Source organism: Sesamum indicum, linkage group LG1 (genome assembly GCF_026168435.1).
Source record: "Sesamum indicum cultivar Baizhima isolate 11 linkage group LG1, ASM2616843v1, whole genome shotgun sequence".
Lineage (NCBI taxonomy): Eukaryota > Viridiplantae > Streptophyta > Magnoliopsida > Lamiales > Pedaliaceae > Sesamum > Sesamum indicum.
Window position 1 is genome coordinate 23,514,158 of NC_142657.1, and position 27,281 is coordinate 23,541,438.

Here is a 27,281-nt window from a genome sequence, read left to right on the forward strand (position 1 = left end):
AAAAGGAACATATAATTCACTAGCACGTAACAAACCATATAATTATTTCTACAGTGTCATACAACACAAGCAACCTAACCACGCAATTAATCCCTGAAAATTCTACACAAAACCTCGTAGTTTGGGTCATGACCCCATGATCCAAACACTTCACCGCTCCCCACTTAACATGCCAACAAACGGCAGAAAGAAAGTAGCTCTGCTTATGAGAGGGATGAATTTGTAGATCATTCATGTAACGGGAATGTGCAGTTGACACAATAGAACAGCAAGTAGAGATCTTTACAGCAATTCCTGAACTCAGATGACTCCGAAATGATCTTCTATTACCAAGTTCCGCAACAAATTTAGCTACAGAAGTTCCTTCTAATAGGTAGCTGAACTTTCATCATTAAGGCCCCCGGAAACCGAAAAACCTTAGGATCCAGTTTGTGGAACTGCTAACTCTTACCCATTCCCGTTGAAATGGGAAACATCATGTGGAATGCTGATATGATTCACTAGAGAATGATAACAGTATATCAATTCGGGAAGTCCACAAGACACTCCACGGCGAAGTCGGCCATTAGAACATTACTTCTATGTCAATTGGCAGGGGAAGAATAACACATGAGGAGCAACTTTATAGGTAGTATCCGTTCCTACCTGGTATGTAGAAACATACCACCTCTTTGTACATCGACAACAAGGACTACAATGCAGTTGGCTCTTAACTTCTTGTCACCTGGGAAAATCTTGAAACCTGATATATTTTACAAAACCGTCTCCACCGCATGTAAGGAAACCATGAGAAACAACCTGAATATCCGTAACTGCAGCCTGCAAAACAGGGGACAATATTTACTTCAGAAGAAAACTAAATGCTCTTAAGTTCCATTTTAGTGGCTGCTGCTGCCTTTTTTTTTTTTTTGGTTTTGTTTTAAATTCAAAAAGATTGCTTCAGAGTTACCCTAACAACTCCACCAAAACCACGAGAGCTGGGTTGCAAGAAGGTGTGCCTTTCATGCAATCTCGGCCAATGAAATACTAACTTGGCCATCTTCGCATCCCAAAGTTTTACATCTCCATCCTTGCTCCCAGTCAAGAAAAAACTGGTATTTGGAATTGTAGATATTTTGGTGACACTCCCTTCATGCAGATAATAAGCATGGTCAATTCACAGTTCTGATCATGTTTGAACTAGATTCAAGTAATGTATCAGTCAGAGTACCTGAGTGAGCCTTTGGTATGTACCAAAGCATTCCATTTCTATTCTGGTCCCCAGTTTTGCTCCACATATCAACAGAAGATGAAGCACTGATGTTATGTTCGCCAGTGTCCAAGTGTTTGTGTTTCTTTGTCCTTCCCGTTGCTATATAGCGGAAGTCATGAAGTCCAACATCACCACCTTTTCCGCCAGTCAAAATAAGAGGAGAAATGGAACCGCTTCCTATGTCATTATCGAAAACAGAAAGAGAACGCGCACCACCTAAAACAAAATAGATCCTAATCTTCATAAATTACGTATCTATAAGAAAAGAAGAGTTCTACCTAGCAATGCCAACTATATGAAAACATATTAGTGCATTCAAACACATGTAACTGTATCAACACTGATGTTAAAAAAAAGCAAATGAGAAGTACATAGATAAGGTTTCTCCCAAAAGAACACAAGACAACTGTTTAATTCCATGTATAATTTCCCTCTTTCTTTTAGAAACATGTTGTTTGTGTTTTCAATTCCAGTTTTCGGTGGTAAATATGTATTTTCAATTCTATATAGATTTCCGTTCGAAATGAGAATAGATTTGGAACATTAGTAAGATTGTGTTTTATATTGTGTTAAATCAATATATTTCCAATTGGAATACGTATAAAGAAAATATGTATATTTCCACCCGCCCAAATCACATAGTGACTTGCCTTACACCAAATCCAAGAGACGAGGCACTCACTGTTTTTATGATGTTACAGTGAAGTTTAAGGTGGATGCATTCTCCTATTGGGAATTCCAGAAGTCTTCACTCACCTTAATGTATAAGCATTTTCAAAACTAAGAAATCATGCAAATAGTACATCAAGCAACTCAAAGAAGGCAAACCTTCATGACACATTATAGAAGCTTGAGATGTGGTTGGAGGAGCAAGTGTGTCCCATACAACTACGTTAACACCATTGGAGCTGTACCCAGCAGCTGCTACAATTGATCCACTCGCTGTAACATAAGTCACATCCCTATGAACAGCAACAGGAAACCCGAGAATAAGGAATCAAGACTTGCAAACAGTAAACAAACGCCAAGAATAATACCTCTCATGCAACAAAGAATAAAATAATCTTGCCTAGACACAAGCATATAGGAACTTTTTTCTTTTCCAATAAATTGACTGTTCATGCACCAGCAAAAAGCTAAACCAATCCATTAACCAGCTAAAAATGCTTTAAAGTTTACTTTGTCCTCAGCATATGCTGTAACCACTGGCGGAAGTAGAAAAGGATCAAAGGGGAAGGTTTCTGTAGGACTTCAACAGCTCTCACTAAAGCAAAAAATGAGTTCCACAAAATATTCTTATATGTATATATTTAACCTCTGACAGAAAGTATCAGAAGATTATACTAGAGTCTCATAAAAGTTAAGATGCAGATTCTATCTGCAGCTTAATTGACCAAAATTGTTACGTACGCTGTATGATTGTTGAAGCAGACAGAAGATTCTGTAGGATGAACATTAGTTCTTCCTCCAACTTCAAGCTGCCATGTGCATACAGTTCCATCTAATGCAGCAGTCACGAATCGGTGTCCAAAGTGATCAAATTGCACCGCAGACACAGAAGCAAGGGCATAAGGCGGTGGAACATTTGCAGCTGGAAGTACTCCATATGTAGCAGTAGCTACATCCTTGTTAAACTGTCAGCCATCATACTTCGTATCAAGTTATGTGGAGAAAAGGTAACAGCACCTTCATAAAACAATGGAGCAAGCATACATGTAAACATATGGTATTACTATCAAGTAGGATTCAAGCCCTGTTTTTTTTTTTGGCATGTTCTGATTTGTTAATAAATGTTATGCATAAGGAAAATAACACATCCAGTGAATCAGTCTCCGTCGAGTATATGAAGTTGCTCTTTCTGTTGCCAAGTCCATCAATCAGTTAGCACGGTTTACATAAACTAAATATTTGCGGCAAATGATTTCTAAAAGTGAAGTTTCATGCAAGTGTACAACAATTGTTTCGGAATTTTGAGTATATAGCCATGTACACATTTTTAAAATCTCAATATAGATATAAAATAAAACATGCAAAATCGTGTAGTAGTGATGTTCTTGAGAAACTGCTTCACATATAATTATGAAAGAGCACGAAGAATGGTAAAAAGCCAACTGATGTAAATGGACAACCAGTCATCATAATTCAGCAGATTAAGATGTCAACTGATTTATGGTCATCCTCGTCCACATGCAACTTCTCCAATCTGGATACATATGAAGTTTACTGTGAACCTTCATAAAGAGGTATCATGCTCTTGCTTGAGCAAAACCAACCACACAAATTCATAACTTGAATAACACAATTTTAAAAAAATAATAATAATAAATGGAAAATTTTCATGTGAGTAGGCACACAAAGATGATGGTTTTGATGCAAGGCATTTACCTCCCACAGGTATATGTGAGTATTGCTGGAACCAACTAAGAAGAAAGGCCTAGATGGATGAGATGCAAATGCCCTTGTCCTGATATTGTCCACCATTGCAGGTGGATCAAGAAACTCAACCAAACACAATAATAATAAACCAACCAAACAAATTCATAACTAGAATAACACAATTTTAATAAATGGAAAATTTTCATGTGAGAAGGCACACAAAGATGATGGTTTTGATGCAAGGCATTTACCTCCCACAGGTATATGTGAGTATTGCTGGAACCAACTAAGAAGAAAGGCCTAGATGGATGAGATGCAAATGCCCTCGTCCTGATATTGTCCACCGTTGCAGGTGGATCAAGAAACTCATCAAAACCTTCTTGGACCCCCCAACCAAGGCGTGATGATCCTCCGCCAGCATAACCAGGAATGCCAAAGGCTCCACCACCCATTAAATCCCTGCCTGGTGTGGGCAAAGCACCTGCACCAATTGTAGCCCCACCTAACCCAAGATGTGGACCCTTCTTAATCCCCAGACACACACCAGGAGAAACATATGTAGGAACTGGGATAGACTCAGACCCAGCCCACCCATCATGGGGCCAGTCAGCTTCAGCCCAGATATATTCAGATTTATCACTATGGAGAACTCCATCTTCCCAGTTGAAAAATATTATACCCTGATTCAAAAACAGTAGCATATCCAAGATTGGATATTAATCAAGGAATTCTTATTTCAATCTCATTATGCACATAGAGACACAATATAATAGAAATTATCTGTTAAATGCAATCACTTAGGTAAACACGGACGTAACACTTAAGTTAATAGTTCAGGTTAGAGTACAGATGATGATAAAATAACAGTTTAGTGGGTCAAGAGTTTCCAATACATGTGTAAACATGAAACCAATTAATGGAAACCTAAGCCACTGAGCCAGTGGCTTAATACACTGCTGAAAGCCAAGACATAACCAGCACTATTCCAAACAGAGGAAAGAAGAGAATATCTGGTCTACTGCTCCTATAGCGCCTGCAAGCCAAGATAGGAAGGAGCCCGTCTCTTCTAGGCACCAGAACAAACAGCTTTGACTTTTCAAAAAACAAGAGTTTTTTCTTCATAGTGACCCAAACTAACAGGTCAAGACACAAGATGCTGGATTTTTCACACTTAAGCTGACACTTCCACCACTAGCCAATTTACACTAGTTTGCTAGGTATCAGAGCAGATAAACAAAATCATGTAAAAGATTCTTGGTTATCCATACAAAAAAGTTAGTAAGGCACCAGTAGATAAGTTCCAAAAATGAAGTAATTCAATAGACAGTCTAAAATAGGAGTAGAAGCTCTCATCCAGTTATGTTATGAGACCGTCAAAGCATCACAACCAGATAATGGGGGAGCTTCTAACCTTCTTATTGCTAGCAAGTGCAGCTTCAGAGTGATCAATTGAGTTTAAGCACAAAGCCTGCATTGGATAAGAGGAACAAAATGTAACATGCAATCAATAAAATTATAATTGTAGCAACCATTCGACAGAAGTACCTCCAGAAGTTCTCCGTTTCTTCTATATATTTCTTTAGGATTTTGAAAAGGCACAACCCTCTTTGGGTCATATAAATCTTTGTCACCAGAATTTTTGAAAGGATGATCGTCTGGCGATAAACAGGCTAAAGGTGATCCTCTTGCACGACTAGGACTACCAAGTCTGTCTTCTTTATCACAAGTTTCCTCAGATTTGAACTCTCTCATAATGTTTACATATGCATCACGCCACCCACCAAATGACTTCTCCTTAAAATAAGGTAGCCAATTACGATATTCTTGCAAAAAAACTCCACGAATTAAGTTTGGATCCGTACAAGTATTCCATAAATGTTCAAAATCTAACTCGTTGCCACGGTCCAACAATTTTGTATCTTCACTCATCTGACAATTATCTTCACCTCCTGTTAGAGACAGACCATCTTCAAAGTAGAGAAGGGTTCTGTTTGATACATTTTGAAGCAGGTATGTCGCGAACTTCTTTGAACTATAAAAAGAAATAACTGCACAGGTGAGCTTTAGAGACTCGACCAAAGTATTTGAAACCAATCTGACCTGTAGCTGTAAGTCATTGCCGTTGGGATCTACGTCAGGTTGAGATGGGGAAGAGCCACTTCCGTCAAGTACTTCAGGCAATGTACTGAGTTTATGTTCCAAAAATCTAGACATATGCATCCATAAAGAAGCATTCGCAGCATGCCATATCTTGTCATCTGGAACTACTCCACTTCGTTCCTGTTTTTCTCCATTGGTCTGATCATGTGTTCCTAAGTCTGTCAGTGAATTATGAGCAAGGATCTCCACAATATCAGCAAGAAGTTTAGTCAGATCTTCAATCTTGATCTCATTGGCTGCACCCCCTCCCATTAATTTGACCATAATAGGTCTAACAAGTAATAGAAGGGCTTCAAAGTTTTTCTTAAGGCAAGCTGAAGCAAAAAGTAAATGGCATTTCAACAAACAAAGAAGTGGAAAAAGTAACATCAGAATGTCTTCGGAGTAGGATCTGAGGAACAACCGCAACATGGCTCTCAGATACCAAAATGTCCATGCTATCCCTTGATTGGAAAAACCCCAAGCACCAAGCCAGCAAAACCTGCTTTCGTCATTCCTGGTCAAATATGTCGAGCAAAAGCAGTTTTTGCAAGAGGCAATGACATATTTCACATACAAGCAGGAGATTTCTTCAGTGGCTTTCAAGAGGAGATTGGATGGACACAATAACAAGTTATCAGGTCGGCTACTTTTTTCTTGAAATAGAAATTTCGGAATATTCTCTACCAATATATAGTGCCCAACAAATTCTCGACCATTATGGTGCAAAGATAATACAATCTGTGCACAAAACAGGAAAAATTAGATAATCCCACACAATAAAGTTAGGATGCACCAAACTACTAAGATCAAAATAATTACCATGCTAATTAAATGGCACGGAAGCAAAGAGAATTTCTGCTGGAAATATGCAATAGCTGCAGCCAAATGGTCTTCAAATTCCTTCAGTAACTTCTTAAGTCCTTCACTGTCAATATCGTGGTTTATGAACTCTCCAATAGAAAACCTAGCAGTGCCTACACAGCTTGGATGTTCTCTTAACCAATTTGATATATACTGCATGGCCAAATGTAACTTACAATGCGACATAATATGGCACAACAGCTCATTTGAGATCCAGTTTGAGGAACTTTGATTTATCGATGGCTTCCCCATTTCAACAAGATTGCCAGTTGGGCTATGCATCACATTTCCATGGGTAGCTCCACCAGAGAGGCTAACAGATGAAGAGAGGCACTCCAGAGCTTCAAGCTTGTCCAGGAAGAAGGAAAAATAATCAGTATGATCCTTTATATACAAAGTCATCCTAATCATAGGGTTATATACAATGATGGGCATGAAGAAATTGAGGATGTTAATAATACCTTGGCAAGCACCATTTATGGTGGAAATAGTAAATTGTACAAGTCTTAGTTACAAATCTCTAATGTTAAACAAAAAAAACCATAAGAGATACCAGTGATTATGAAGTATAGCCTACTGAACTGAAGATTTGATGAAGGAAACCACAGTTACAAATAGCATTTCATAGCATGGGCCAAGCATGAAAGCATATAAATAAGGATCGTTAGAACATTATGTACCAAACTTACAACCTCAAGACCAAATATATTGACAAGGTAGGACTGACTTACAGGTAGGCCACATCTGCCAAAGGAAGTAACACTCAACAAAGTTGCCCACCGACATAAAACAGCAGCATTAAACTCCCCAATAGCATTTTTCATGCTAGTCTTTGTAGCCAACATTAGGCAATATTGACCAATGCTTGGATCCAGAAAAGAAGCAGTAGAGGATGAGAGGACTGCAATATTAAATTCAGAACCCATTTCGACACCCAGCATTCTCAAAAAAGATTGGGAATAATTTCCCAATAACCACTGCCCCAGAAAAGAAGGAAATGAGCCTTTGATAGAACAGCATAAAATGAACACAATAGAGGAAACTAAAAGATTAAATAGGTGCTCATGCTGAAAAGAATATCATAGCTCCTACCTCTAAAAAACTTGCCATCCAGAAGTCGCCTCTCGACAACGCGGATGGGAGGAGAAATTTTGAAATAAGATTGCACTCTAAAGAGGCACCACGCCCCTCGATGAGATGACAAATTACAAGGGCAAGCTGTTCATCTCCAAGGTTTTTAGCACAGACTGTGACAGCTGAAGAAGCATCTCCTCCGAGCAAAAAGAAAGCTATTGCAAGTTCTAGTTGATGTTTACTCATCAGCACATACGCATTTTTTAGAGCTGCTGCCTTATTTTTATCCTCCTGTAAAAATGCAGTAAAGAAAGCTCATTTAAAACGGAAAACGAGATATTGCAGCATCTGCATTCTGGAATAGTTTCTCTTCTACCACCATCAATTAGGTTACAGAGAGGGGAAAAAAACTACTTGCACATAGCACCAACTTCCAAGGTAAGAGACAAGAATCAGTTGGATATTCAAGAAGCAGACATTTCCAAAATAGTTCTTGTAAAGTTTCATACCAGGGACTCTATTCTAGTTTTTTTCAAGAAAATATTATGAACATTTCATTTAGAAGTATAAACAGAGGTGAATTCCATAAGGTGGTGGCTAGTAAATATAGCCATATGTAACATTGAAAACATGTTCAGTGCAAGGATTTGATGAGAAAAAGAAAAGATAATGCTAAGGAAGACAGTTTTTGTTGTTTGCTGCTATGGAAACTACTGAGTAAAAGAAACTTGAAAGAAAATATAATGCACTCCGGTAAAACTTACTATCCTGGCATAAAAGGTGAGGTAAACAACTGAAAGCTTGGGAGAGGATTATTTGCTCCTCTCTCTAGCTCCAACTCAGCCATCACCTTCCTCCCTATTGTTTTCCATCGAGAATGAATGAAGCTTGAGATTTTGACTGCTTTGATTTCATTATATTTATCCTGGCACTTTACGTTCCTCATCTAAATCCTAGTACAAAGCAGGGGAAAACTCAATCCATCAAAAGAAATGGCATCACAAGGAGTAATAATGTTTCTCCCTTCAGTTTTGCTTTATTTAGTGGCACCTCAAATGCCATAAGTGTCACCATTTCAATATAAGAATATAATCTTTAAAGGACAAGGTTAATTGCATACATCGTTCTGTTTAATTGGCCAAAAACTGGAATTGGTTTATTCTCCTAACATGCTCCTTGCATCAGCTTGTAACCATCAAATAACATCTGTACCAGGCTACGGTTAGCAACCTGGAAATGGATCAGCAAATAGTTCACGCGATTTATGGACTTGGAATTAATAATACCTGAAAGTTTCTAGACAGAAATCCAGCCAATGGTTTATCTTTATCGTCTTTGCTTATTTTGAACAGGCCAGCCAAAACTTGAAGCCTGTTCAATGCTATGTAAAGGAGCATGCAGGCCTTAGGATCTTTGTTTTTCATGTACTGTTGTCTAGCCAGCCATTCCATCTGCAATAAAATATATGTTTTCAAGCTAACAAGTAAGAAAGAGGTAGAATACTTTCTAGCATCATCAGCATAGGAACATAAAATTACACACACAAACAAACACATACCTAAACGAATAACAGTATTACCTACCTGAAATTACATATATGCTTAATCCAAATGAATACAAAACGTCAAACAACTATTTGTTGTGTTGAAAATCGACAAGTTTAGTTGCATCAATAAATATATGACTTGCGCATGGGCTTGGTTCAGAGCTGATGAGCAGTTGCCTAAATATTATACCACTCTAATCGCACTGTGGACGGAATTGCAAAATGAAGTGCAACTGGGAACAAAAATTTCTTGATTATGTTTAATCTTATCATTTACAACCCAGAGCAGGAAACAAACATTCACCAATTACTTACCCAACAGCAAAAAGGAGAAAAACACCACATGCAACAATTCTTATGCAACTTGTGTTAATAGTTAACAAGCATAGCATAGCAAAACACATATCTAGTCCACTTTTCAACATGGGTTCACACCATACCTTAACCCGCAACTCTGCCACATTAGTATACCAGAACCCCACGCCCATACTACGCATTTCTTCCCAAGACGGCTCTGATGATAGTAGAGACTGAAACAAATTTTCATGACAATCTGAATGAAAAGCCCATCCAATCAGTCCTGAAGAAGCAACCAACTCTTCTGCCAGTGGCAATCTACTGAATCTTCGAGCAAAATATAGTTTTTGAAACCTCACTGCAACCCAGAATCTTCAAAAGAAAATTACTGGCAAGTTAATAGAAGAATTTATCATATTGCTAGGAATGGAAGGAAAGCATTAGCATTTCTGCTTTTCACTAGCACTTCATATCATCTTTACAATATTTTATCCCACTGTATCACATACTATGATTTGGATGTGGAATGCTACTATGTGTTGTTTTGGGCTGAAACGCAACTTCATCCATCAGAAAAAAGTAAACATAGTTGCATGTTTATGCAGTAGATCATGGTTATTTGCTTTATTTTACTCATTCAACCAAATTATTTTTTCTAATGAATGCATGAAAGCAATAGCATCTTCCACAAAGATAAGGATCGTGTCTTGTTACAATCCATTCAGTTTCCACAAGCAATCTAAAGTCACACCCAATATGTAGAGGAAGTGTACTCAAATCTATTATATCACTCTACAGCCTGCAAAACACACAGGACTTGTCTAGGTGGCCTTGTGGACAGCAGTTTCAGGGAAGCACCCAAGCAAGAAGCATCTATTGACGCTAACTAGCCTCAATTTCCAAATGAAAACATTTACCACATATAAGAACACAAGCACCAGGTACAACATCAGAGGACAATAGGGTTTAACTGTTTTAACTTTCCTATTCAACTCCCCGTCTAATTTCGGCTTATACGTATCTTCATTGGCACTCCCCTTAACTATGCAATCATCTATACAAGCAGAAGTTAAAATACCATTGATTCAAAAACCATATGTCCAGCAATAACTGACAAACAATATTTTAGGAGTCCATCATTTTCCAACGTGGGAAGGATTAATTCAAAATTTGGGGTGCGCAAATTCACAAAATCCAAAAGTACCTTCTGCCAGGTCCATCAAGACTTCCATAAGCAGAATCAGAGTGAGAATTACTAACTTCTTGTAAAAGATCAATTAGGGCAAGAGCCTGCATCATTTCAACTTCAGTTATGTATGAATAATCGTACAACCTCTCAAGAGCTTTGGCAAAGTCATTAAATTCAGATCTGGACGAAGACGAAGTCAAAGAAGAATTTGGATTATCATAACCACCAATCTGAGAAAAGTGTGATAGCGTTGTTTGCAGCTGTGAACTGCTCCACTGAAATAATTTATCATTTGAACTAGGTGAGAGAAGCCCTTCAAGATAATCTGATAGGGGAACTGGTGAGATTATATTGTAGCACATTTTCACACCATATCCTTGTTTAGACAAATTGCTAGAAGCAAGGTGCTGGACAAGATGCCGCAAAGCAATAAATGCACGTTTCCAGTGACCTACAGACATAAAAATAATTATTACATTATAAAAACTAATAACAGATTTGTTAGCGTTACAGCGTTGCTCATCAAACTTCTCATGATACCAGGAACCTGTAATCCTTAGATTTGCTGTTGAAGTGAATTATACATCATTTTCATGGTTTTTAGTCTTATAAGTATTAGTTGTGTCATTAAGCCTTAGATCTAAAGAAAAAACAAAATATCGAAGTTAAAAAACGGAAAGATAAAGATATTAACCAATCCCAACCCGACGTACCTGAACACAAGTTAATCAGGAGTGCCTCAGGGTGAAATAGAGGCAGAGATCCTCCTATAATGTCCGCTATGTCTGACATGCTCAAGAAACATATTCTGGCATCTGAGTTGTATGCTGGCAGACATTTTTCAGTATTTACAGTTGACTGCAAATCACCGTCGGTATTCATCATCATAGAAGCCTGAGACTGATATTGTCCTCCAGTGATCTTCTCAGGTGGTTTTTCAGAAGCAGTAGAAATTAGAGAAACCATGCTTCCATTGGAGCCAGGACCGTCAGATAATAATAAATAGTGACTGAAGATGCTGAAATACTCGTCGTGGACAACTATGGCTGTGCCCTTAGGGCCCCAAAGGAAGTTGGAGATAGCAGGCAAACCACTATAAACTGCAATGCAAATCCAAGCATTTCTTTTCAAAGGAGTTTCATATTTCAAAATATCTTGACCTACATGCCGTTGCAGGGCATATAACCGCAATTCATTTTCTAAACCAACCCCAAGCAATAACTGACCGTTTCCCAACCTAAACCAATTTAAGGCTACAATCTTTCCATCAAAGCATAGTTTATCTTCTAGCATGAAGCTGCCTGCACTCTGGACAAGCATGCACTCCCATATAGAAACTGAACTAAAGTAGCTTGGGTTGTTGGTTGTGGAGGCCATCGCAATCTTTCGACAACAAGCACTAGCAGATACTGACAGGATAGGACCTTGCTCTGAAGTAAGAACGCCAACAAGACTCCAGTTTGCATCTGAGTTCATTGATTGAGCTGGCATGGTCTGCCACAGTTTTAAACTGCCATTTGCACAACCGGTTATCATATGATATGCATAGGAGCAGCTGCCCATTTCTTCAGCAGAACTCAGCTGCTCTACAGACAGAACCAAGTCACTGGGGCAGACTACAGCACAACATGTCACCACGTCATCATTGTGGGGAACAGGAAAGACTGACGAGCGAGGATCAACTGAGACAGAATATTTGTTACCAGAATACTCACTTTCAAATGTTTGTAAGTGCTCATCACAACAGCTCCCTTGCGAATCACAAGAATGGATGGTTATTTCCCATGACAAAGCCTGAAAACCATCCGTCCATAATGCTACCAGCAGAAATTTACAAGAAACAGAGTTTCCATTTCTGTTAGAAGGTAAAGGAATCGAAGAGATTCTACTTAGTCGTTGTTCATGACCTTCAAGCTTGAAGGGAATAGAGAATAAAGTGTGAAATTGGACTTTCTCATCATTATTTTTCGAAGTCTTGACTATAAAGCAATCGATACCATTGGCGTGTCCCATGAGAAGAACCTGGTCCTTACCAAGCAGAGTGGGAACCCAACTCAAGCACATGTAATTTGGAGAGTGGTCAGAAACAGAAACTTTTCCACAGAGTTTCCAAGAGGGCGTTGATGCTGGCAGGCCTGTATGACTATTGAAAAAGGTTGAAAATGACCAGAAGATAAGCATTCCATTTGCATCTAAAGAAGCAGCAAGTTCGACTTCAACGGAAAAAGGATGAATTGCTATTTGTAAAATTTTGCCGGTATGACCCTCAACTTCAAGTACTCCTTTCGCACAAGCAGTCAGAGGACTTTCAACATGACCGTCATTAGCAGATTTTCCTTCTGTGCTAGTTGATACTTGAGTATATAATTGTGCCCAGCCAAACGAATTACAAGGTAACAATTGAACCAAGGAGCAAACAGCAGGAGGGCCGGAAGCTCGAGTCCTCATCATCAAAACTTTATGAACAAGCAATTGACCTGCTTCCATTTCAACACTGACTAACTCCTGCTTCTTCCATAAAGTAACCCTTGGAAATCTCACAGGAGTAAAATCATCAAGACAGTGAATAGCCCAGAGTGTTATTACTCTTTTGGGACCAAATCCAATTAACCACTCACACCTACCAGCAGTATCATACTGAAGGTCATCCAAACATGAATAATAGCAAGTTTCTTTATCAATAATCGTCACTCCTTCAACTTCCTTTGCCCAACTTACAAAGACATCAGAGCCCAAAAAACCATTCAGAGTTTGGTTTACCTCAACTGAAGCAATGACACAAAAAGATAACTTTGTTGCTTTCTGGTCACCGTATTCCTTTCCAGCTCTTCTAATCCTCCCATCATCAATTTCACCCCATAACCTAACAGCTCCATCAAGACAGCAAGTTAACAAGACCGGCCTCAATGCATGCCTGGCATGTCTACTTGATGGTTTTCCTGTTGACGGCCTCCACTGTATCATCCCAACAGGCATGGGATGATGCAGCTCGGCTTGTGGATATTTGGTGTGCCCATCACCTTGACAAACCAAAACACATTTTCTAGCCTCATTGGGTGGAGAAGATGAACCTCCAACTTGCACTTGACTACACGGTGCTGTTGCAAAAAGCCCATCGGCAGCCCAGCTGGTAGAGACGAGAACTTGAGGCACTATTGGTTTAAATGACCAGGCTATTTCCCAGGATTTCTCCTTTCTCCTCCACATCATGACCTCGATGCCTCCTGAAATTATTCCATCTCCTGAACCTGTCCATTCGATAGCCTCCACCTTCACGGATTGCACAAGTATTGCAGTCTGGCTCCAACAAAAAGAACCTGAATCTCAGTAAATAAGTTCATATTTGATTCCAAGGCAGGGAAGAAGAGAGAGAGAGAGAGATTAAACTTGCAGGTTACCGGAACTAAAGAAAGTGCTTGATATGGTGGTAATTTGCCCACAACACAAATAAATCTAGACTTATGAATCTTAGTTTGGGTTAAAATGTGGAACACAAGAATAATTCATTATTATTAAGTTAAGCTACCTGCACATATCATATAAGAAGTGATTATACATGTGTCTCTGTGTGCGTTAGGGAGAGAGAGAGAGACAAAGAAGGAGAGAGATTTTGCGCATTAAAAGGAGATTGCAATTCTTCACATTTTAACTACTAGATTAGCATGTGATTGTGCTAGAAATAATAATATTAATGGCCCCAATTCTGGCTCTTTCTATATTAACATTTGCATGATGGAAAAAAAATCCAATAATCTGCCTTCATTGCCGCAATTAAATTGAATTCAGTATGAAAAATTGTTAACCAAAGAATTATCATGGCAGAAACATGAAGCAAAATTTTTGCCTCCTCAGATCCAATCAAACTTCATAGTTTTCTTCACTTTCTTCTTTATCGATTTCCTAAAGTTAATCAAGTACGGACTTACTGCTCAAAGTTTATTAGAAGTATAGAAACATGAGTTCCATAATTATTCCTGAAGTTCCATGTTCCATATTCTTAAGTGGAATGGAATTTCCTAAGCACACACAAACTCTCTTCTAATCAAACTCCGCGATTACTTAAACTGGAACACAGGAAAATTAAGTTCGAGAGGGAATATATAACCTAAAAACAAAGGACTATGAGACTAATGCTTAATAATTTCATCGAAACTATCTAAATTTTCTAAAACAGTTGTTCCTCTAGAATAATCATTCCAACGAAAATTCAACACAAGCACACAAATCAAAAATCAATCGAGTACGAACTTACTGCTCGAAGTATCGTCTTCAGTGTATGTTAATAACACAATAGAGTCACCCAATGCCACTGCGAGTTCACCTACAGAAGGCGTGGCAGGGGACCACGACACGGCGGAGACGCAGTCTGCAGCTTCTCGGGATAGTTCGATCACTTGCCGATAAATCGGGCCGACTTTTGTTTCTGCCTCCAGTAGAGGGTTTGGGAAGTGAGAGATTACTAGAAGAGAGGAAGCGCCGTAAGCGATCCATGAGTGCCCGTCGAAGTCCAGTAAAAAATCGACGGCGGGCTCTGATCCGGATTCGGATCGCGATGGGGCGGGTGGAATGATCTGGGATTTGATTAAAGGGAGCGGAAGGTGGGAGATGATATCAAGTGGCGGTGCGGGGGGAGAAGCAGCGGAACTAACCGCTCGCATCGTCGGAAGCAGCAGAAGTAGGTGATTTGCTGCGAGATTTTTCTCAGTGACACTGACACCTCTATTTCTACTTCGAAATCAGTTTTCAAGAGATTTTGCTCTTAAATAAAGTCTGCGTGCGAGGTTCCAAATCCAAAAAAAAAAAACACTCGCTTGCTTTGTATGGCCGCATGATAAATCTATCTTTTTATATTTTAGAATTAATTATAGTTTATGATTATTTTTGTATTTTGATATTTAAATTTTTTTTAAGTTAATTTCTCATCTCAATTTTATAAAATTTTAAATTTTACCAATTAAAACTGTTTTTCAATCAAGCTTTTTGTAAAAAAAAATCACATGCAGTGTACATGTGATATTTAAAAGTTAGGTGATCTGATATATTTCATATATGCACAAGATCTGATGTTTTTCTAATAAAATTTTTTTTATATATACCAAAGTGTAAGTTTCGTATTGATCCGGCTCGAAATATGCGAACTCCTTGAAATCATCCAAATCAGCTATGTATTCTCCCCAAATCGTTAATGGACCTTGAGGATTAAAACATGCACGTTAGGCTAGTCAGGATTGTCCTCGACTAAGACTCTCTGACGCTCAAGTTAGTTCGGATCGATATAGAAGTGTGCGATCTAAAAGTGTACGATCGAAGGTAATAAATGCAAGTTAGCTTAAACTTATCTATATCTGAAGTGTTTATAGGGCCCAAGTGTGATGTATGGACTGGGTCACGTGTCCCCATATGAGTGTCCCGTTACTTTTAATCGCGGCGGCGGAGCGTCAACCTTTCAACTGGGTGGCTCTTTTAGGTTATGGCACGGGTTGGGGCTCCAAGGACCCGACCCGTGAATCAGTGCGTGAATCTTACCGCATTTTGGCCATTTTACCCCTAAAAGAGGGGCTCTTTCATCTTTTTGCAAAAATTGAGGTAATACCTCTATCACGTATAGTTGAGATGATAAGTTAATAAAAAAAAAATAGATGCTAAAGTATAAAAATGAGTATAATCCAAGTGGCAAAATGTACTTTACCTTTATTTTATTACTATATTCAAACCTTGCATATGTGTAACTAAAGTTTGAAAAATAAATCTATAAATATTTATTTATTAAATTTTTATATAAAGTTAAATTTTTTATTGTACACTATCTAATGTACTCGTTAAAATTTATAAAAAGTGAACAAACAAAAACAATTAATTGTTTAAATAATAAATAGGTGTTATAAAAAGATAAAACTTTATGGAAAATGGGAGATAACCCAGTGTTCAATATATTGATGAGTGGGAAATGACAACCTTGAGGGTCTATGGTGATGTTGTTTAAAATGATATAATTGACTGTTAAATTATTCGTGAGTTCAATTATTTCATAATTAATAAAACTACTAGCATCTATTGTTAGTGGTAAGATCGCAACGCGATGAATGCAGGTTATAGACATATACATATACACATATAGTGTAATTTACATTAAAAATATGAATGAAATAAATAATTACGACCATCATTAATTTAACCCTTCCAATAAATTAAAGCCTGATACATTTTGTAGTATGGGTTATTTGAATGATAGAGTAAATTATATTGTAAAAAAAATTCGATATTGATTATAGACAATTTATTTAGATTGATTATGTTATAAAATATGATATATGATCTAAAAAATAGACCCAGCCCAAATTCATCCTCAACCTCACACTTGAATGGCTCAGCCAAATAAAATGTCTTGGCCCATTCATTTGGCTCAACCCACTTTAGTCATCTGGCACACTCCTGACCTGACTCTCATTTCATACATACCTCATTCTTTAGCAGGTGAAAAATTCTACCCTTAATTTGTCCGTCTCCTCGTCTTTTTCACTTCCTCTCTCTCTCTCTCCCTCTCCCTCCCTCCCTTTCTCTCTCTCTCTCTGAAATCAATATCTTCCCCCTATATATATCTCTGATGATTTATGATGTTGTTAACAACCATAAAACTTTTGTCTATTTCTTTCTTCCGATTAAAAGTTCTACGTGAACAAAATTCTTTAGTGGAAATTTGAGTGGTTTTTTTTAAGTGATTCTTAGTGGACTGAGTCTTGGTGGTTTCTGGGTTTTGCAACCGTGAGGGGTTGCTCGTCGTTGTGTGGTGTTTGAGCTTTTCTGAATATGATCTCGTCCTTGAATCAAATATTCCTTTATGTTTTTCTGCTATTTCTTTACTGTTTCTTTTAGATCTGTAATTAATCATTATTATTTTAAAGTTTTGTAATATTGGTCTGTATAAGGATTTCATAAACCCACAAATCTACTATAATAGTAAACTAGGGTTTTTGATTTATTTGGCTCACTATTGGTGGATTTGTCCAACAAATTATATATGTAGTAGTTATCAATCTCATATTTAATTATATGTACAATATGAAAAATATACAATAATATACTTATTTACCCTCCTTTAAACATAAAAAATAAATATGTTAATTTTTCAATAAATATTTATGCAAAATTATGAAGAAAAATCCTAGCATAATAGTTTCAAAATTCTTGTAGTGTTATATGAAGAAACCCAATTTCGAGGGGGAGAGGGGCTTCTCTATCAATACATTGAAGGAGATAAGGGATGAATAGGTGTTGGGGGTGGCTGAGAGGGGAAGAAGAAGGTGAGGGGCAAAGGAGGATAAAGGAGGGGATAATGTACAGGGCAACAGCGGGAGGGGATGAAGGAATGGGTGAGGTGGGGACAAGGGGGTTATTGGATTGAATTTGGTGGATTGAGTTATGGAAGTAAAACAATAAAATAATTGGGTTTAGTCTATCAATCCCATTATTCAAAGTAAAAATACTCAATTTAACTCATGTGTCCTTTAAAAAGATTAAAAAAATAAATAAATTAGCAAAAAATACATTTTGAAAAAAATAAATAGGCGAAATACTCCTACGCTTGGTGAGTGCATAGTACGTGTTCATGTTGAGGTTTCTTTTTATTTTTTTAATTAGATAATTGCATTTATACCTTTTATTATGAAATGTATGATCTTCCCCCCCTCCCTGTCGCACTCCTGCTCCCCCTCTCTCCTCCCGTTTCCCCCAGCCCACAACTTCTTGGCTCCCTCTACTTCCGGATCCCCTTCAGCAACCGTCTCTTCCCGTCGGCCGGACCTCTCTTTATATATATATCTTTTAATTATATATATATAATTTCAGTTATATATTTATATATTCTATATACGATTTTTATTCTAAATTGAATAAAATATGAGCCAACTCATTTTCAAATATATTTATAACACAAGGATTTTTTGGTTTTCTTTTTAACCTAAACATACTACTAACTTGTACTACTATTTTCTTTATTTAGGCCCAAGTAAAATATAATTGCAAATCCTCTAATAAATAATGTGAAATGAATTAATAATCATCATATCATTTCTAACATTACCACAAAAGTTCAACAGAAATTTAAAATAAAAACTTATTATTGCTGCCATAATATTCAATGAGAAAAATAACTATTGTTGCCATAACCAATTATTTATATGTATTATTAAATTATCGTCATGATCATAGATTGTCAAAAAAAACTCTTTTAAGTGAGTTAAAATTGGTTCAAATGTGTGAACATATATCAATATATAGCATATGTATGAGCATTGCATTTGATTGAATAAAGCAAAACTAGAGATTGAAAGATCAAACGTTAAAATATTTTGGTGAGGAGAAAGAAAAATTATAAATGAAATCCGTTAGAGACGTGGCGGCTTTTCCAAAATCGTCCCACTATAGGCTGCAGCGACGCACGCACCTGTCGTGCACACTGCTGCACCATCCACCTAACACCTGAATCATCCCTATCCTGCAATTAACCCCACAAGCCTCTCTTATTAGCCAAACAATCCCTACCCTAGAAATAGCACATTCACGGGAAGTGGCACTTCCGTTATTACGCAAACATATCAGGGCAACTGTTTTATCCAAGCATTAGTCTTCTCAATTTCTCCCTCCACATTTAACCGCCAAAACAAGAAATTACACGTCACGTAAGGTGTCGCCTCCCTCATGCTAACTGTGAAGTTGAATCGTCTAAGCAGTCTCCCCTTGTGATGATCCTAGAGCGACTTTGTTATATATCTGGAGAAATTGTACTCAACTGAACCGTAGAAAACTGCTTCACTCACTCAGCACAAATTTCCTGTTTTCTGCCTTCATAAATGCTGTGCTTTCTGCATGAATTTACGTCCCTTGTACTTCCTCCGTCATTTTCTCTCATTAGAAACCTCACCTCCTTAGTTTACTCGCTGCGCAATGTCTCGGCCGCCTGTACTAGAAATCCCCGTTGATGATTCCCAACAGAAAACCTCGCCTGATAATAATCTAACACCGACGGAAACTGAAAATCTAGAGACGGTCGCCGAGGCTTGGAAGCATGTCATCCGCGACGTTTTCAGTACTCGCACCGATCCCAATATCCAGACAAACCCGGAGGACAAGAGTGGAAGAACCTTGGATAACGTGAACATCAGAACTACGCTGCAGATCTGTAGCAACGGTGGAGGACCAGCAATTTATGGAGACTCGGAGGTGGTTCCTAATAATAGTAATGGTGGAGGAGGTAAGACAACTTCGGTTCTGAAACCGTCACCTAGCGTGGGGATAAGTCTGGAGAATCTTCTGGAAGTGCCGATCGGTGGCTCCGGAAAAAACGGTGGTGCGGAGAATGGTTCAGGTATGTCGATGATGGATGAGGCTTGGGAGCAACTCAGCAGATCCTATGTTTACTTCAAAGGTCAGCGGGTTGGCACACTCGCAGCCATTGATACTGGCGGCGAGACCTTGAATTACAATCAGGTAGCGCAACACTATGCCGTTACGCCATGTACATACACACTGACACTCAAACATAATTGTAAAGTTCGATCACACATATATTTTGTGATGCATAAGTAAATCGTGCAAGCATTTGAGATCTACCGTTATCTGTTCCCTTTTCGTGTTCTATAAGTTGATTATTTCATTTCCGTCCTTTTTTTATTTGTGTACATTAGACTAGTTTATGAGTACTCTACGATTGTTCAAGTGATTGCTAGTGCTAGATATACTGATGAATGAGTTGGTATAGCTGCATTTTCCGTTTTATTTATAAACTTCTTTTGTTTCGCGCATTGCATTTGAAGCCACTATGTAATCTCTCTGTTCTCTATGCATTGAAGCATCAATTACATTTAATTTCTCACCATGACATTCGCTTGTTCCTCTGGTTTGCCAGTGATGTGTGTGTGGCCAGGCTTCTCTATTGAAAACCTTATCATCTGTATTTTGCAGAAGATATACCATTTCAATTTGAGAAATTCTGATAAGCTTTTAGCTATTTAAGAAATTCAATATGATGCCTATTGCTCTTTCCAATAGATATAAGTTGCTTCTCTTCTCGGGTTCATGTTCAGGTTTTCTGATGTTTCCCTCCCCCTCCTCTTTCCATTACCTGTGCCTTTTCTCTTGTCTTGAAGGATATTGCTCTCAACGCATCGTAATTTCTTAATGACCTTGTTCTTTGTTTCAGTTTTGATTGATCATTATCATTACAGGCTTCAAACTTTAAGAAAACCATAAATGCCCCTCGAGCAAAACACAAATGCTTATTTAAGTGCACATGTGCTTTGAAAGCTGGTTAATTGGGTAATCCATTGTAGCACTGAGCAGCTTTGATAGCTTCTGTATTGTGGGCAGGTCTTTGTGAGAGACTTTGTTCCTTGTGGATTGGCCTGCTTGATGAAAACTGATGCAGATGTAGACATAGTGAAAAATTTTCTATTGAAGACCCTTCACCTCCAGGGATGGGAGAAAAGAATTGATAACTTTACACTTGGAGAAGGTGTAATGCCTGCCAGTTTCAAGGTTATCCAAGATCCTAACCGTCAGAAGGAGGTTTTACAAGCGGACTTTGGAGGCACTGCAATCGGGAGAGTTGCACCTGTGGATTCTGGGTTCTGGTGGATTATATTGCTGCGATCATATACTAAATGCACACATGATTATTCCCTGTCGGAGTTACCTGAGGTGCAGAGAGGAATGAAGTTGATACTTAACCTCTGTCTGTCTGATGGATTTGATACATTTCCTACACTCTTATGTGCAGATGGATGTAGCATGATTGACAGGCGGATGGTAAACTTCTATCTCGACATTCTTGAGCATGTTATAGTTCATTGATAATTTTGTTGAGGATGGTAACTAAATGATAATTGTATATGCTGTTGATCTGGAGTGATTTCTAACTGTTGCATTTGGATTGATTTATCTCTTGCTTGCATTTGGGACAGGGAATTTATGGTTACCCAATTGAGATCCAGGCACTCTTCTTCTTTGCACTAAGGTGCGCAAGACAATTGCTTAAACCAGAGCATGATGGTAAGGAATTGATTGAGCGCATTGACAAACGGATCACAGCTCTGAGTTACCATATACAAAATTACTACTGGCTTGATTTCACTCAACTTAATAACATTTATCGCTACAAAACTGAGGAATATTCTCACACTGCTGTCAACAAATTCAATGTCATTCCTGAATCTATCCCAGACTGGGTATTTGAATTCATGCCACTAAGAGGAGGCTATTTCATTGGCAATGTAAGCCCGGCGCGCATGGATTTCAGGTGGTTCTTGGTTGGAAACTGTATTGCTATTTTGAGCTGTTTAGCAACTCCAGCACAGGCTACAGCAGTTATGGATTTGATTGAGGAGCGCTGGGCAGACCTAATAGGGGAGATGCCCCTGAAAATTGCATATCCAGCACTTGAAGGACATCAGTGGAGAATTGTAACTGGATGCGACCCAAAGAACACAAGATGGAGTTATCACAATGGTGGTTCTTGGCCAGGTTAATTATCAATATGACTTGGTCCAATTTGTGCTGAAAGCATTTCATCCTTTTATCTAATTTTAAATCAAATATCTTATTATGAATTGATTGCTACTTTTTGTGGCAACGAAGTCGATCTAAAAAGCTTTTGTGAATTGTGATAATCAAACTACAAGGATGCATGATTTATAATCTGTTCTTTGACCCCAATTGTAAATGAGTAATGATGCAAAGTACCACAATAAATATGTTTGTGTCATGTTGCTTATTTTGAATAAAGAGGCTATGGCTATAATATCTATTGTGGCATGTAATATCACTGAGGTTTCTTGTTTTGAGTTTTTTTTGATAATGTACCAATGGGGTTTTTCTTTTATTTTTCAAGTTTAACATATGATAAAAAAATTCCTTTAAAGATAATTTGAAGCCAATACAATAGCTTGTCTAATTTTTCAGCAATCCTTTTTGCAGTTCTTCTATGGCTACTCACAGCAGCGAGCATTAAAACTGGAAGACCTCAAATTGCAAAGAGGGCAATAGAGTTGGTGGAGCAGCGCCTTGCCAAAGATGGATGGCCTGAGTACTATGATGGCATTACTGGACGGTACATTGGAAAACAGGCGAGGAAGTACCAGACATGGTCAATTACAGGATATCTGGTTGCAAAACTTATGATAGAGAATCCATCCAATCTGCTCATTATATCACTTGAAGAGGACAAAAAGATTGCAAAGCCAAAGCTCACGCGTTCTGCCTCATGGACCTGTTAGCTTAGTAATTCAGATATTCTGCCTTTTGAGATGAAACATTTGAAGTAAGGCTTCTCCTCCATTTGAATACTGTTTCAATCCAATTGTACTTAAACGATCCCTAAAATCTGTTATCTGGTGGAACACATTGCTTTGTTTTGGTGCGATTTCGTGATGAGTGATGGAAAGCAGGAAGCATTCTCTGTTTTGCATTAGTGTAATGAAATTAATGGAAGTCACAGATTCTAAGCTGCGCGGCTTTAACCAACAATTATGTTTGCTTTTTGCCAAAAAAATTCCTGCTACTGTCTGTTTTGAACTTCCACTATCTGCTTTGTCATGTAAACGGAAAAGTGAATTCCTATGTCTCATGAGTTAACTATTCGTTTGAACTAAACGGAGTATATCTGGCTAAGATAAATGTAGAAAATGCTGGATATTGGTTGGACTGAGAAATGCTTTACGGGTAGCTGGTTCTTGCTGTAGGATTATTAAACAGGTATTTGGTTTTGTATGCTAGCTTTCAACGCTTGTACACACAAAGAGCAGCTCTCGTCCTGGTGCATGAGAATACATATTTTACCAAAGTTGGTATAACGTGTCTATCCATAGATCTGGATTTGTATCCTTAGACTTATGTCTAGTATCCTTCTAACAGTTGGCATATCGGAGCTGCACCATCTAGAGTCTAGTTAATAAATATATATATATATATATATATAACTGGAGTTTGCTAGTGGCTTGGGAGGCTACCTAATGTTACACGTCTGATTTGGTATTTTAAACCGTCCGATTAGTATTGTTATTATATATCTTAGCTTATATATTACTAATAATAATACAAAAAAATAGGAGGCTTTGAGCTAAAGTTGTGTCCTCCATTCCATTTGTCCTATAGTTCTATGTCTCGCTTTCCTCGGGCCTATGTTTAGTGTGGTGAATAGGCGAATCAATGAGCACCTTATACTTTGTTTCCAGCGAATCCCATTCACAAACAAAACCGGCCGTTACAGGGCAGGCCACAGAATAATAATAATAATAATAATAATAATATACCGCATCTTCCAATTTCAACAAGAATTTTCTTTTTCTTTTTTTTGGTAGCTTCTCCTTGCATATAACCCTTTATCCCATACTCTGTAAAACCACACGACCGGTTGCTGGCATATTATAGAAAAAACAAAACATGCAAACGAGTGAGGGTGTTGAGAGCAGCTGCGGATTCATGAAGTGCGAGAAGCTGGACAGAGTGGCGAGCTGGGTAGGGACGGGAGTCGCGACGGCTTTTTTCGCGTCACTGGAGCGGTGCTCATGTATCAACATCTCCACGGCGGACTCCGACGTCGATGAGGAGGCCAATGATCGCCCCCTTATGCTAACCAAATTCCCTTCTTTCGCAACCGATGCCTCCTCCCACCACCGGCCCACCGCCACCACCACCACCACCACTGACAAGCTACCTGCTCCTGTTTTTACGGCTGTTTGACCCCAATTTTGGTAATTTATTATGGAAATAAATGTTTTTTTGTTTGTCCTTTTTAAGTGGACGCCTGGAGACGTCTACCACTAAGAAGTGGGCTGTGCATAGTTTGGGGAAATTTTAGTACGGAATCAGACCCATAATCATAAATTTTAGTTGGAGTTATTTGTATTTATTTGTTTTTGAGTCTCATTCTTAAGTAGCTTAATTGGGCGGTAGTTATATAAAGGGGGAAAAAAGAAAAAAGAAAAAAGAAAAGAAAAGAAAAGAAAAGGTGAAACATTGAAATGAGGTTGATCTTTCTTTCGTCCAAAAGTCTGTGGGTCCCACAGGGAATCAAATCAGATTTTTTTCTTCCTTTTCTTGGTTTTATCGGGTGATGGTGGATTATCGAATTTGAAGTGAAGAATGAGGAGTGGATTGTTCTTCATATTTTGATTTTCTTTTGTAATTTCAGAAATTATTTGTATGGAAACTTTGTGAATAATATTGGTTGGATCATTAAATTAGTTGTTACATTGTGATGGTGTTACTTTATTTCCATAGTTTATATATATGTATCCCAATTGATTGGTGCTCACAAAACAAAAGACTATGTTACTATATCGTGTAATCAGAGACTCAAGTGGGTAAACATTGTTTGATTTAAATTTTGTATTGTGATTTGGGAGAATGAACAACTTGAACATTCATCTTCATCATGATTGAGAAGGATGGATGGATGGATGGGGGTGTCAAAGCTTGAAGTTGTGTTATATTGATTGATATTGTTGTTAGGTGGCATGAACCAACTGAAACAAATACACGCCCACACGCTTAGAAATGGCACAGATTTCACCAAATACCTGATCACAAACTTGCTGCAAATCCCAAACATAAACTATGCCCACAAGCTGCTCGACAATACGCCTACCCCAACTCCTTTCCTCTACAACAAACTCATCCAAGCCTACTCTTCTCACGGCCCCCCTCGCCAATGCTTCTCCCTCTATTCCCAATTCCTTCACCGATCCCTCTCCCCCACTCCACACTCCTTCACCTTCCTCTTTGCTTCATGCGCTACCCTTTCCGATCCTTCCCCAGGCCTAATGCTCCATGCGCATTTCCTCAAATTCGGGCTGGATCACGACGTCTACGCCCTCACTGCCTTGGTTGACATGTATGCTAAAATGGGCTTGTTGCGTCTCGCTAGGAAAGTGTTTGATGAGATGGATGGTAAAGATGTGCCCACTTGGAATTCTTTGATTGCGGGGTATGCCAAAAGCGGGGATTTGAAGGAAGCCTTGCGTTTATTCTTGGATATGCCGTCCAGAAATGTAATTTCTTGGACTGCATTGATATCCGGTTACTCCCAGAATGGGAGATATAGGGAGGCTTTAGAGATGTATCTGGAAATGGAGAGAGATGGAAGGGTGATGCCTAATGAAGTGACCATAGCTAGTGTTCTTCCAGCTTGTGCAAATCTCGGCGCCTTGGAGGTTGGACAGAGGATTGAAGCATATGCTCGAGCTAATGGTTACTTCAAAAATGCGTTTGTCAGCAATGCTGTACTGGAGCTGTATGCAAGATGTGGTATAATTGAGAAGGCAATGCAGTTGTTTGTTGAAATTGGTGGAAATAGAAATTTGTGTTCTTGGAATACTATGATCATGGGTTTAGCAGTCCATGGAAGATGTGATGGAGCTCTTGAGCTATTTAACCAAATGCTGGTGAGGTTTCTGATTGCTTCACTGAAATGGACTCTGTTTCAAGCAATCATTCTTATAATGATTTAAGCACTAGAGAAGTGCTACATACTAGGTCCAAATTTTAACCAAACTGAAATTTGTGTGTTTTGTGATTGGTAATGCAGAGAAAAGGAATGGCCCCTGATGATGTCACCTTTGTGGGGGCAATTCTTGCGTGTACACATGGAGGCATGGTGAAGAAGGGCCGGGACCTCTTCAATTCCATGGAGCAAAGATTTCTTATTACTCCAAAGCTAGAGCATTATGGATGTATGGTTGATCTCCTAGGCCGTGCAGGACTACTACAAGAAGCGTATGATCTTATAAAGGCTATGCCAATGAAGCCTGATTCGGTTGTATGGGGAACTTTGCTAGGGGCATGCAGTTTTCATGGCAATGTTGAATTGGCCGAGAAAGCTGCTGAGTCACTTTTTGTGTTAGAACCATGGAATCCTGGCAATTATGTCATTCTCTCTAATATTTATGCAAAAGCCCGCAGATGGGATGGAGTTGCTAAGTTAAGGAAGATGATGAAAGGCTCCAATGTCGCAAAAGCAGCAGGTCACAGCTTTATTGAGGAAGGAGGCAGAATCCATAAGTTCATCGTTGAGGATAAGTCTCATCCAAGATCCAATCAGATTTTCACAATGTCAGATGATGTTACAGCTGAGATGAAACTTCATGGGAACACGAGTTATTTGGATGCCATCATTGATGAAATAAGATTGATGGAATCAGCTTGATATCTTATGTTTTGATGTAATAAATTGTTTAAAAGCCATATCAACTATTTTTCAATTTGTAGCTTAACTTATGAGATTTGGTAAAAGTTAGTTAAGGTGGTGTGGGCCTAGTGTGTCGTGTTCGAATTTCGATTTGTCAACAGATACAACTAGTTTTCAATTTTTTCTCCAGTAAAAGCCTGTGTTTATTAGGAATTGTATAAACAAATGTTTTATTGGAACTGCCCAGTTGCAAAAATAGTAGAGAAATAGGTAGCTAGGCATGACAAATTAACAACCTAAGATTCTGATTTGGAGGCATAGGCACGCTTGTATCTAAGGGAGATGGATGACAGTGACAGAGTAT

General features: G+C 38.4%; 3 protein-coding genes across 5 annotated transcripts; 2 read left to right on the forward strand and 1 right to left on the reverse strand.

The window, feature by feature from the left end:
* Positions 1 to 15,519, reverse strand: LOC105173837 (transducin family protein / WD-40 repeat family protein). Of its 3 annotated transcripts, none has more exons than XM_011095720.3 (16): positions 14,990 to 15,518; positions 11,451 to 14,054; positions 10,753 to 11,188; positions 9,692 to 9,920; positions 8,992 to 9,156; positions 7,724 to 7,996; positions 7,363 to 7,608; positions 6,590 to 6,979; positions 5,174 to 6,508; positions 5,040 to 5,096; positions 3,880 to 4,308; positions 2,663 to 2,886; positions 2,081 to 2,214; positions 1,211 to 1,468; positions 950 to 1,128; positions 1 to 819 (listed from the first exon to the last, which is right to left on the reverse strand). In XM_011095720.3, the coding sequence occupies exons 1-16, from the start codon at positions 15,393 to 15,395 to the stop codon at positions 721 to 723; spliced, it is 7,464 nt and encodes a 2,487-aa protein (XP_011094022.2). In that variant the 5' UTR covers positions 15,396 to 15,518; the 3' UTR covers positions 1 to 720. The 3 variants fall into 3 exon arrangements, with proteins under 3 accessions (XP_011094022.2, XP_020549231.2, XP_088734212.1); XM_020693572.2 differs by having other exon boundaries at positions 11,451 to 14,034; positions 14,990 to 15,129; XM_088878086.1 differs by lacking the exon at positions 5,040 to 5,096 and having other exon boundaries at positions 14,990 to 15,519.
* A 3,871-nt stretch (positions 15,520 to 19,390) lies between these two features.
* LOC105173847 (putative alkaline/neutral invertase F) lies at positions 19,391 to 23,238 on the forward strand. Its single transcript, XM_011095737.3, has 4 exons — positions 19,391 to 20,223; positions 21,103 to 21,540; positions 21,696 to 22,254; positions 22,708 to 23,238. Exons 1-4 carry the CDS (start codon positions 19,681 to 19,683, stop codon positions 23,004 to 23,006), a joined length of 1,839 nt encoding a protein of 612 aa, XP_011094039.2. The 5' UTR covers positions 19,391 to 19,680; the 3' UTR covers positions 23,007 to 23,238.
* A 655-nt stretch (positions 23,239 to 23,893) lies between these two features.
* Positions 23,894 to 27,095, forward strand: LOC105173851 (Pentatricopeptide repeat (PPR) superfamily protein). The gene is made up of 2 exons (XM_011095751.3): positions 23,894 to 26,174; positions 26,318 to 27,095. Exons 1-2 carry the CDS (start codon positions 25,248 to 25,250, stop codon positions 26,933 to 26,935), a joined length of 1,545 nt encoding a protein of 514 aa, XP_011094053.2. The 5' UTR covers positions 23,894 to 25,247; the 3' UTR covers positions 26,936 to 27,095.
* Positions 27,096 to 27,281: the final 186 nt, after the last annotated feature.

Bases quoted from the DNA above. Each gene is read 5' to 3' on its own strand.
- LOC105173851 (XM_011095751.3), top strand. From the start codon at position 25,248: ATGAACCAACTGAAACAAATACACGCCCACACGCTTAGAAATGGCACA. The intron at 26,175-26,317 runs GTGAGGTTTCTG...TTGGTAATGCAG, and splicing joins AGCTATTTAACCAAATGCTG to AGAAAAGGAATGGCCCCTGA.
- LOC105173847 (XM_011095737.3), top strand. From the start codon at position 19,681: ATGTCTCGGCCGCCTGTACTAGAAATCCCCGTTGATGATTCCCAACAG. The intron at 20,224-21,102 runs GTAGCGCAACAC...TATTGTGGGCAG, and splicing joins AGACCTTGAATTACAATCAG to GTCTTTGTGAGAGACTTTGT. The intron at 21,541-21,695 runs GTAAACTTCTAT...CATTTGGGACAG, and splicing joins GCATGATTGACAGGCGGATG to GGAATTTATGGTTACCCAAT.
- LOC105173837 (XM_011095720.3), bottom strand. From the start codon at position 15,395: ATGCGAGCGGTTAGTTCCGCTGCTTCTCCCCCCGCACCGCCACTTGAT. The intron at 9,921-10,752 runs GTACTTTTGGAT...TTTCTTTTGAAG, and splicing joins CTTGATGGACCTGGCAGAAG to ATTCTGGGTTGCAGTGAGGT. The intron at 5,097-5,173 runs GTACTTCTGTCG...TATCCAATGCAG, and splicing joins GAAACGGAGAACTTCTGGAG to GCTTTGTGCTTAAACTCAAT.